We start from the raw sequence: 12,506 nt of genomic DNA, 5'->3' as shown, positions 1-12,506 counted from the left end.
TAAAAGCATCAGTACAATCTTCACAAGGAACCAGTAAGACCCCTTCTTGAGTGCATCCTTCAGAGCAAAGTATAACCAAACATTAAATCATTAAATTAAGAAATGCCTTTCCACTATACAACATTTTAATATTAAAAAATACATTTGGTGGGAAGAACAAGACCACCGAGTATTTCATTCTCATGAGCAAAAAGGGGGAAATGTCAGACCTTGTTGACATGATAGGCACATATTTCCTAACTGACTCCGAAAAGCACGGTTAGAGAGACAGCAGCGGACAGAAGCTCTGAAATCCCCCCGTGTCCGCGTTGAGAGCAAGATGAATCACAAGATGTTAGTCCTGATGTTACATAAGCACATGGGGGTGTTGTATTGGTAAAATGTTATTTGTCTAATGCAACTCAATCTGTTAAGAATCCACAAATAGACAATTTGCACTCCTAAACAGTGCCCATTGAACTACATCTAAAAATCCAGTGTACAAACACAGCAATCCTGTATTTAGCTAAAAGAAACATAAGACATGCCTGCTTTTTTCTTCAATGTATTGAGTTTTCGAGAAGATTCAATTAATGCAGTCAATGTCTTGTGCCTTATAATTGCAATTATAATATTACAGCTTTTTTAATCATACATATATGCATTGTATTACCTGGATCTGTCATTTGCATAAGTGTAAAAGCTGCACAGAATAGTTTTTATCCCTTGCGCTCAATCTTCCATATATCCACAGTGGTGCGCTGACAATATATCTTTATCATATTAGATGTCTGCACTCAAGCAAATATGTATCAAATAGATCACATTTTCAATTGTAGAAGTAATCAGACGTTAAAATGAACATGTTTTTAACAAATAATGGCTGTCCTCAGCCTTTCTGAGGAATTTGTGAAAAACCAGCAGAATAGGAGATATGTTCTAGTCTCAAAAGTAGTCAAATATTAAAGTCTTCGTTTGTAGTACCTAAAAACTCATTATAATTAAAAACTTCACAATATAAATATATAAAAATGTACACAATGATTCATCATCACCGACTAAATAGTATACTAAACAACATTTTGAAACAATACATTCCTTTGGAAAATTGTATAATAAAACCATTTTAGCACTAACCTTGCATCACATACAGCTCTAGAACAAATTAAAAGACCACTGCAAAATTATCAGTTTCTCTGGTTTTCCTATTTATAGGTATGTGTTTGAGTAAAATGAACATTTGTGTTTTATTCTATAAACTACTGACAATATTTCTCCCAAATTCCAAATAAAAATATGAATGGAATGGAATAGCTGCCATACATGTAGAGATGCTGATTTAAGAAAAAATTACAATGGTCTCTTAATTGTTTCCAGAGCTGTTATAGAGGTCTGGTAATTTGTGGTCATATATTTTGCCATGCCTTTTTAATATCAGTGGCATATACCTAATGATAATGATACACTATGATCCTAATTAGACTTGAAGCAAAACCTTCCTGTTTCAGCCCAATAGCCAACAGTGCCCACCTGCTCTTGCTGCTGCAGGACGATCTCAACGGGCTGGTCGTCATTCACATCTCTTTTGGGTCGCACAAACGCTGGAGGAGTGAGCTGATTGGCTCTTTCCAGATCTTCAGGCTCCACCCCCTTGCCATCACGCAGCCTGGACCAAGCCTCCTGGTTGACCTTGTACTCATCCTTTGCCGAAGCCTGGGCGGTGGACACCCCAGGCTTGCTCCCATCCTCCTGTGGAGTGGTGGCCTCGGGAAGCTTTTCCTCTGTCTCCACAGAGGCTTCAGCAGCCTCAGGCCGGTGGGCGGGAGGCGGCCTTTCCTTCAGTCCTTCCTTGAAGGCCGATACGACCACACTGACCTTCTGCACCTTCTCCACACTCTGCTTCTTGGACATCAGCACCCCCATGGCTGGGGAGAGAGCAAAGACACAAGAAGAACACCAATGAGAGACTGGAAAGCATTTGGCCAACACTTACGGGACAACTCCATATATATCTGACACATATGGGACACTATCTATATATATTTGACATGTCACTTAAACTAAATAGGATAACTTGTAATTTTGCATCGCTTTATTAAAAACTTCAAAAACAAACTGCATTGTTTCTTTCAGAGAAGAATGTATGGAGGAATCATAGTCTAGACCAGTGGTTCTCAATCCTGGTCCTGGAGGAGCCCCTACCCTACTGGTTTTTGTTCCAACTGAGCTCTTAGTTACTTAATACACAATTTTAAAAATAAAATGTAAGCAAATTATTACTTCAATTAAGGGTTCAATTAAAGTAATTGAGAGCTCAGTTGGAACAAAACCTAGCAGGGAAGGAGAACCACTGCTCTAGACTGTATTTCAGTTAACGCCAGTAGCAGTCCTGGTGAGCCCCATAACCCTCAGGATTTATACATCTCTTCAGTCAGTGTCTCAAGAACATGTTAATCTTTACTTCACAAGCTTTATGAAAGACAGTTCAGACTTTGCTCCTTCCTTACATCTTCAGAACCTCTTACCCTGAATCGCCAGTCCCCTATCTGCAGACAGCTACTTCTGAAAGAAGCACCTCACCCTTTTCCGTTTGCCTTATATGAAACACAGACTGTGTTTCTTTTCATGTGACAATGACAGTGCTAATACTGCAGTCCAAAGTTCATACCATGTTCAGATATACTATTCTGATATTGTTTGCAATTAGTTTAAAGAACAGAAAAAATGTATTAGCATTAAAACAGTACGTAAAAGGAGACAATTATGGCATTAAAAATGTGTTGTGTTGGAGATCAATCCAAGATTGCCAGCACTGTAGCTAAACTATTTACCATATCAGAGAAAGACCCAGACCACCCAAGAAAGCATTAGTCAGCTGCTACATGTATCCTTGGAACTGCACCAGAGGGCATGCATGTTAAACTGCCCCCCTCTCGGCTGCACACATCCCTCCAGTTCACCACCCAGATGGCCAAACAGGAGGCTGTAGCTTAACTTCTGACAACAGTGTAATGCTTGAAGGGAAAGCCAGGCAAGGCCAAGCACAGAACCCCAATTGTTATCTCTGCAGATGAGCTTTAACACCGCAAAAAACCCAGACACACTGTCTGATCTCCTGCAGAAAATGAAGAAAACTTATAAAAATGATTTGTGTTACTTAGCTAAGTGTGTTATCGTGTCTCTGGTTTGGATGTAGAATTGCCCTTGGTGTCTTTAATGACTGGTGTGGTTGGTTTCTCTAGATTATATTTACCTGGTTTGTACGTGTACATCCTGTTTTACCACAATTCAAGATTAGTCTGTACTAAACTAGTTACCATAAACTGTGTTCTTTCAGATACTACTGTTCATTATTTAGTTTTGGTGTTGCCTTAATCAAGTTGAATTGTTAAATTGTTAAATTGTTTTATGTATGATCTAACTGTTTTCTCAAACTTTTTCCTCTTTTTTCGTGTTCCCTTTTCTGTTTGTGTGTCTGAAGTCATCTTCTCTGAGAACAGTTTCCCACTGTGAGAGGGGGTGTATTCATGAGGTGTCATTAAATTCAGGGAAGGAAGCACATTCTTTATGAAACAAAAAGACACATTCCGAATCTTTTGAAATAAATGTATTAAAACCCCATCTTGGAGATTTTAATGTATTAGTGCTCAGCTCTCCAGGCTGACTGCACCACGGTCAGAAAGAATAACAGCAGAATGAATGTAGAAGCTCGGGAATCGATTCATTGTTAACCAGGAAGAAGTCGGAACAATTTTTTTAGGGTTTACCTAGCAACTTCTATATCTAATACAACATTACTAAGACATAAAATCCAAGGATCAAGGCCTGTTATTAAAATTATATATGAATGTTTGAAAAGATTATGTACTGTATTTTCCATGCTTTAATGAAACAAAGTCCAAAATGTACAGCTCTCAAGAGGAACATCCAGAAAATGCTTAACCCCCGAATCCTATAACATAGATGAGTTTGCCCTTCAAAATTTTAAAGAATAAGTGGGTGGAGAGGTTAAGCATTATCAGACAGTGTCTGTCTGGGAACGGACTACTATCAATAAAAGTAGATAGCTCGGCAGTGCACATGCAAAAGTACACCAAAGCTTTTGTGAGTTTGTGGCAGTGAATGGGGTTAAATAACAATCACTACTCTAAATTGAGAGACGGACAGGGTGGGAAATAATTGGCAATTTGAAAGGAAAAAAAACATAAATAAACTTTGCACATAACACATTTCCCTGATTTTTAAATGTTGCATAACCTACTGAAAAGCACTGCAGGTTACATTTCCAAGTGGATAAGAGATCTATCCTCCTCTAGGTTTCCAGCTACAACTGTTCAGCACATGGGTGCTTTGGTCCAAAGGACTGGCAAGGTTTTTATTTTATATTTTGAATTTTAATACACAACAGTTGGTTTGCAAACTCTTTATCAACTCACTGCTAGCAGCTGACGATGTCCTGCCTGAAATTGCAATATGTCAAATTAAACAACTCCACTGAAATCAAAATAATAACTACATAATCAACACACAATCTTGTTCTGCTGCAATTACTACGAAAAAAAGAAAGAAAGAAAGAAAGAAAGAAAGAAAGAAAGAAAGAAGGAAAGAAAGAAAGAAGAAGAAAAAGTCTAGAATACAATAAATAAATGTACCTGAGAGGATTATTATATAACTGAATTAGACTGACTTGATTGAAATCTTGAGGTTTCTGATTCAAACCAGGTTTGTCATGTCCTATAATGTTACGCATGCCTTTTGCAGGGCTTTAACCTAGATTACAAGAAAGGGGATTTCCTTCTTTGATGTCAATTAATCAAATGATCATTGATGTATTTTGATTTCCCCTTATTAAATCCTCAGAGAAATTAGAAAGAACATAAATGATATAATTCATGTGGGCAGAGCTTTGCTGTCATCAATCTGTACATGAAGTGGATTTTGTTTCACACTGGCATACAAACTTGGTCATAGCCAAGGCCACAAAATGTATTTTCTGGCCTCAAGAGTATTAAACCTGTACATTTTATACAGTACATACTTTAATGAACTGCTGTGGAAATTGAGTTTTGGGAAAACATTCCAAGAAAGTATTTGTAAGTTGAAGCAATTCATTTAGGTTACAGACAGAACAACTGTTTTGCTGAGCTTAGGAAGGAATGTAAGAGGAAAATAATGATTTAGTATTATATATTTCTTGTTGTTGTTGTTTTGCAAGCAACTTATGCCAGCTCTGGAAAAAATTAAGAGACCACTGCAATTGTTTTCTTAAATCAGCATCTCTATGTTTATGGCAGCCATTCCATTCCATTCATGTTTTTATTTGGAATTTACAAGAAATGCTGTCAGTAGTTTATAGAATAAAACACAAATGTTCATTTTACTCAAACACATACCTATAAATAGTAAAACCAGAGAAACTGATCATTTTGCAGTGGTCTCTTAATTTTTTTCCAGAGCTGTATATACCACACATAGGAAGAACACCAGTAAAGAACTTTCTGATTGTGTGTTGTTGTTTGTCGTTGTATTAGTTCTATGTGTAGGGATCTATGTTTGTGTTTAGGTTAGGCGCATCGAAGAGCAAGGGTTTTGATTCTAGTTTCTGTATATCTGTTTTGTTTTGCCCATCTCCTCGCTGTATATAATTAACCTGAAGATTAATATCGAAAATGTTTCGAGGGGTATCTATATTAGCTGTGGCCCTGCATACAAGCCATAAGACCATGAGGGATATTAGAATACAACAGAGAGGAAGCTTCTTGGCCCACCTTGATGGACTTCTTGTAATGTTCATATTCATACCTGCTAATGCTTTATCAATTACAATTATAATCTTCATACAGAAATCAAGTTGTACTGATAACAGCTGGGGTACATCATTCCTCATCTACTCAAGAGGTTTAACCCTTATTCAAGCTACCATACAGATATAAAGAATGCATATTAAGAATCATATTTACAAAAGAGGAAAATGTAGCATATCTTCAGAGTAAATGTTTACTCTATTTAAAAATCAATTTGGTTGATCTCTATCATAACCATCAGCTTTAAAATGTGCAAGGCAGCAGACATTTGAATGTACCAAACCACACTGTATATGCTACAAGTGTTAATTAACGTAAAGCCACAGCCGACGATGTAGAGATTAATCCTCCAGCAAAACTCCATTGAAGAGAGAGAGAGAGAGAGAGAGAGGGAGAGAGAGAGAGAGAGAGAGAGAGAGAGAGAGAGAGAGAGAGAGAGAGAGAGAGAGAGAGATTACTAGTGCTACTATCAAAATTATTTGTTAATTAGTATGAGTTACATGCAGTGGGGCTTTAATAATATAATTGGTAAACATTATTATAACATTTATTTTGAACAATGGGAGTGATTGCATGTTTGGTTTAAAACACCTACAAAGGTTTAATTTGAAATGTATTCTATTCAGAGACAGCTGTGTCATTGAATCAATTAAGATTAAACAATTGACCAGAGCAAATGGCAGAAGAAATCAGACCACAATTATTCATAATTATGCATCAGACCTTAGAAAATCTGCTTTATCATTGTTATTCAGTTATATTCTTCAAAGCACAGGTCTTTTAATTAATTATTCATTTAATAATTTAGTATTTAGGAAGAATAATGTCCTTTGCTGTCAGAGGTACATACTTCAAGCATATTAAAGATAGTTTGTGACAGATTAGAAAAAAAGTAACAAAAAGACAACAAGCCAACTTTACAATTCAAATAAAAAGGATTTTGATAACGTTCTGAGCTCTACTTAACTCTCAGAACAGCAAACAATGAAAAACAAATCTGCATTTTCTTCCATTTGGTGTGTTTTTAAGCATGATGTTTAAATGCTCTACTATTGACTGGGCTATTATTTTTTGTCATTGGTATATTGCTCATTAGTCTTTCATTTTATCCATGCATCACATTTACCGCTCAGTATCCCTACAAGATTTCACAATAAACCCATCCACATTCACATGACAGCAAGCTCTTTTTCAAAGCAATGCAAGTCTGTTTCCTTGAAGATAATATTGCAGTGGGGAAATTAAGCAATCTGGACTGTCAGTAAAAACTCATTTATCACACAGCAAAGGTAAACTATTTAATTTAAAAACAGTATATAGAGTACATCATTTCTTGTAGAAAGAAATTTAAAGTAAATGAAAGCCCACCAGCTATAAAATGATCACCTCCCCACCACACACCAACACAAGCTAGCAGATATGTAGGCACTTGTATCTATTAAACCTAATATGTATTCATCTTTACGTATTCAGTTCAAGGGAGTTTGTTTCTTATCACCATTCACAAGTGTATTCACCTGCACAAAATGAGTTGGAAGAAAGATTGTGTAGAGACAATCGAAAAAGCATTTAAAAGAAATGTGTGCAGCTCCCTGTGATAGATGTAAATGATGAATTCCGTTTTATACTTCAACATGGAAGTGTCATTTGCTGCAGAAACAAGCATGCACGTTCATTACTGTTTTAACCTGAGTAACCTGTGACTTGGTATTTTGCTGTGAGTCTGAAATGGAGGCATCAGTGTTGAAGTGTCTACTGAGATCACATGTGCATGGCAAAGCAAGGATTTCCCAGTTCACTTTACTGTACACCTACTGATCCTATCAGCCTGCCCAGACATTTTGCACAACTGGTAGGGAGTCCAGCCATAGAGATTGGACCGCTGGATGTCAATCTGCCTTTCTTTGGCAGAAAGAATAATCTTGCATTCCAGGTAGACATTATAAATGGATAAACTATTTGTAAGCTGCAATCACAAATTGTGCAACAAAACAGCTATCATCAACAAGAACCAGACAGAAAATGAATATCTCTGCAGAATTAATAATATTCTACTTACCATATAACTATAAATTCATATAAGAAATATGAGCAGTAACTATGGAAGTCAAATAAAATAAAGTTAAATTCAGCATTATTTCATATGTATTTAGTCTGATATAGTTTAACAGCTGTATATAATGAAAATGGAAGAAATTACATGATGTTATATTTATTCACAAAAACAATTTCCAGGCTATCTCTAGGAGTTCTTGAAATATCTCTGAGGAGCCCCAGGGAGTCTCAAACCACATTATGATGGGCAATATTGCCAGCATGTTCTTAGAATCATATAATTAAGTGTCAAGTCTTCAGGAAGGTAAACTTTCCACTTCCTCTGCTTTCAAATGGTGGTGAAGGCCTCTTCATGATCTGTATGTTAAACATCAAGAGGTTGATTCCAGAGTAAAAATCTAAATACATCTTTAGAAAAAAACTTCATCCGTCTGCCAGGAACCGTTTCCAAGCCAACCAATGAGATGTGAGTGGGATCTGCTCTGGGGTACAGAGAGAAGGGTCTTATGAATACGCCAGTGAAACCTTTTGGCTCTGGATTCTGTCAGAGAGGCTCTTAAAGAATGCAGCCCTTAAGAAAAAGAAGCCTTCTCCCTGGAGCTCAGAAACACTTTATGGCAATGTTTGTAAATGAAACCAGTGAGAAGCATTGTTATTCTAAGGGTATTGAAATGCTGAGTGAATTGAGCCATACACACACCACTGAAATGAAGGCAAATGCTTTTTTGTTTGTTTGTTTTTTGGAGTTATAAAAGTATAAACTGTCTGTATCAACCAAAACGGTAACTTTTCATAATTCTCTGTGCAACATATATGTCTAATCTGAAGGTAATTCTTCATGATTTTTTCAGCTACTGCTTTGTGTAAAATAATTGACCCACTTTTTGTAGCCTACCAAAAGAGAATGTGTTTTCCTCTAAAGATGATTATACAATGAATAATAAATGTATGCAGGTAGTTTTCCTGAAATGCAACTTCCTGGAATGCATGCGTACAAACAACTGCCAATGGGTAAAGAATGTGGATAATGACACAAAAATGCTTAATTACATTGTTTCTGAACAAATTAGGTGCCCTGCTAATTAATGAAGCCTGCTAAGGGTGTTCTGATAAACAATACACTAATTATTGTGCATTTTAGCTCAACATCAAACTAAAGCAAAAGCAACACCAGAAATACAATTATAATTACAATTAGGTTGAATCATTAGCTCAATTTCACTAATTTTAGAATGTGCCACAATTATGACATATCACTGATAAAACAACAAGTACAGATCATCTAATGTGTTAAGAATTTTTTGTATTGTTAGTGTGATTAGGCCTACTGTTAAAGCAAATCTACAGTGTCTTTGATAGTCTTTAACTGTGCCCTTGCAGATACAATGCCAGGGAGGGAAGAATGGATTCAGCTATAGTTATAGTAAACCTTTGACAAGGTACCAACACCATGCTGCATGGATGAAGGTGGAACAATGACTCTGATTAGAGACCTTTAGGCAACCATGCATCAGCATCTTCAGCACGACTTGTAAGCCACCAAAAAGACAAGTTCTGTGTCAGTTTAACAAACGTAGCAATCACGTCTTCCCTGTCAATTATCCATCAAAACCCAACAGCCACATGACAACTCACACAAATCCAACAAAATAGCAATAACAGCCAGAGAGAGAAAATAAAATCAAATACAATGCACGCAGAAATGCAGATAGAGTTAATGTCTCCACATACACGTGCTTCCGTAAAGACAAACGTGAAAATGATCACGAGTACAGCTCCGCACAGGACATAGAAAATACTTATGCAATAGAAATGTATTTGAAAGACTAATTAATGTTGCGGTTTCTTTAAACCTATATTTATCTTTCCCCTGCTGAGCAATCTAACCACCCCACCCCCTCACCTTCCCTTATCTCCACCCCACAAAATAAAGGAACTACAACAAAAATATGTTTATGTTTCCCTACTTGCATGATGTTACAAGTAAGTTAAAATACCGAACTAGGCATGCATGTAAAATAATGTTATAATTAAATATAGGTAACAAGAACTAAACATCTATCCATTTAAATGCCATTTAAAATCATGTTTTAAATGTTTGCATCAGCACGCTGTCATACTCACCAAATGGCCCTGTGCATCGCTACAGAAACCAAGTGTGCAGGCAAACATGTGCACAACATCTGGACATGTATGGGCCGTGGTCCGAGAGACAGCTTAACACTTAGACTGGGTAGCGCTACGAGTTTCAGTCTGCTGCATTAACTTAACAACTCACGAACTGGTGTGATTTTGCACATCCATAGCTAATAATGAAGAAGCTGACCTAAATTGTGCCAGAACACATTGCACACGCAGCATCCAATGAACTCTAAATACCCAACGAAAGCACTCGACACTAACGTTTTGTTGTTGTTGTTGTTTGTTTGTTTTTGTGGTTGTATTGAATTTTGCAATATATATATATATATATATATATATATATATAGCAACAGTACAAGGAATTGTCAAGCAATAATGATTTAATATAGCCTATGCCATTCTCCTCAGTATTACTATGGAAGGCACGAGCTAAAACCGACACCCTCATAACAACAGAACTTGTAAATGTGTGCTCACCCACAGTCATTTCTCCCGTATATGAAATTAAAGTGTATAATGGCACAGAATCCATTTAAATCAGTCCCTTTCATTTGCTGCATTGAGCTCAAATCAGTCCTACCTGGGATAAAAATTAGTTCGCAGCGCTCCTGACTTGATACTTCCTTTCCTTTGCTCAGAAAAGTCCACACAGCATTTCAGGGCAAGGCTGGCTGTGCGTGTCTGTGGCAAAGATAAGCTCCAGTAAAACACCGTCGTGCAGGACCCGAGGTTAAGCCTGGTTGTGTTGACGGTGTTTCTTTCTTTCTTGCTTGCTTGCTCTTCTGTCTTGTGTGTAAATATCAGCTGTGGTTGTGAATGCGAGCACTGCAGTGCCGTCGGCGGCGTGGACAGCTCCAGTGCTGAAATCCCGGCCGTGTGCGTTGGACAGTGCAGGTCTGACAGTTCTAACCAGGAGAGAAAAATGCAGGGAGATAAATAATGAATTACACACCCTGGCAAAACCTCCTGGTTTTGAAGCAGAGCTCTTTACTGGTGCCCAACTTGCGCTCAAACAGGAATGTGAGCCGACTTGATCAGCTGGGACCTCTTCTCAAAAAATTAGCATCAGGAGAAGACAAAAAAAGGAAAAGTTGTGACGCAAGTGCTGGGGAACACCAATAACAATCAACAATCTATGGGAGTTGTGGATCTCAGGGTTTCAGATGACGCTTTTTGACTCATCAGTCTTTGACAGTGCCTTATACATGCCATGAGGATGTGTATGAAATAAATGAACGTGTGTTTGTGCTCGTGTGTCACATTGCTTCCCTTCTCGTAGTTCAGTTATGGATTTAGATCCTCTACTTGAATATTGATTAAACATGTAAATTATAGATAATTATAAAATGCATATAGTTGGAGGGGAGAAGTCGTTTGTTTCGAGATTGTCTCCAAGAATAATGGTCCTTCCGTAGATTATTAAAGTCAATGTATGTTTAGGTGTGCGTGTTTATGTATGTTCTCTCTCAGAATAAATATGCGATTGTAATACACTGAATCAGAATGAATTCATGCATACTGAAAATGTTCAATATATACAATTGGGCTGTTCCTTCTATTGTCATAATATTTACATTCCAGGACAAAGAGTGTGTTAAGCTTGTTAGTTAGCAAGGATATTATCTGATATTTTGTGTTTCTTTTTTTTTTTTTGCAACTAGAATTTTACCTTGAAGAATACATTACAATGCAATGCAATGCATGTTTATTGGTAAGACTGATGCATACTGAGCGCTGAATCCCTGAAAACTTTTATCTTCACATCAATATCAAGAACATAACTGTGAGCTAAAAAAAAAATGCAGAATTGGATACACATCTCACTGCATTTATGCATACATTCTAAGTATGGGGATTTTTTCATCTATTCATACAAAGCCAACAATGTTAAACTCTGTGTGAAAGTGAAAAGGGTAATTTTGCAAGTCATTATTATAGTTTTGTTTCATTATATCAAATTCAAGTTTCAGTTATGAATACCGTACATGATACCTTTGCTTAAGTCAGTGAGACAGTGAGTGAGTGAGTGAATATGTGTGCATGTCCTTTGCAAATCAAGCCAGTTATTTAATATTAAATCAGTTTTACCTTCAGTTGTCATTCTGAAGCGGAGAAGCTGTAAAAATATATTTAATATGAAAAGGGAAAACCCTGTTGAATTAAGTTGGTATTTTCTCAGTTTTTCTTTCACAGATCTAGGTAGTCAATCAAGTTACTAAGCAGAAAAAGATTTAACAGACTTGAAACATCTACCAAGAAAAAGCTTATTTCCTGTAAACATATCCAGTAATGTAGTACTCTATTGTTATTACTTGGAGATGGGGCCCCTTTCAACAATGAAAGTCAAAGATGGAAAATAATAAAGCTCTGACTAAATCCGGCTGCTTAAATTGCTGTTACTTGTCTAATAAATCATTAAATATATTACCATATATAGGATAATAGCCATTTTGGCTATTGACAAATTAGTTTTCCCTCCATTTCCATTCCCCTACCCATCCTGAAGAATTCCATGATAATAAGAGT

General features: G+C 36.8%; 1 protein-coding gene across 2 annotated transcripts in view; it reads right to left on the bottom strand.

Moving 5' to 3' along the window:
- phf24 (PHD finger protein 24) overlaps positions 1 to 11,005 on the bottom strand; it is a 40,168-nt gene extending 29,163 nt beyond the window's left edge. For both annotated transcript variants that reach the window (XM_066710691.1, XM_066710692.1), the window contains exons 1-2: positions 10,561 to 11,005; positions 1,510 to 1,904 (exon numbers count right to left, since the gene is read on the bottom strand). In XM_066710691.1, coding sequence (XP_066566788.1) covers positions 1,510 to 1,902 — 393 coding nt within the window. In that variant the 5' untranslated portion in view covers positions 1,903 to 1,904; positions 10,561 to 11,005. The remainder of the gene's footprint in view (positions 1 to 1,509; positions 1,905 to 10,560) is intronic.
- Between the last annotated feature and the right edge of the window lie 1,501 nt (positions 11,006 to 12,506).

This window comes from Amia ocellicauda, chromosome 8 (assembly GCF_036373705.1).
Source record: "Amia ocellicauda isolate fAmiCal2 chromosome 8, fAmiCal2.hap1, whole genome shotgun sequence".
In the NCBI taxonomy this organism is placed as follows: Eukaryota; Metazoa; Chordata; class Actinopteri; order Amiiformes; family Amiidae; genus Amia; species Amia ocellicauda.
This window is presented reverse-complemented; position numbering and strand designations above follow the sequence as displayed.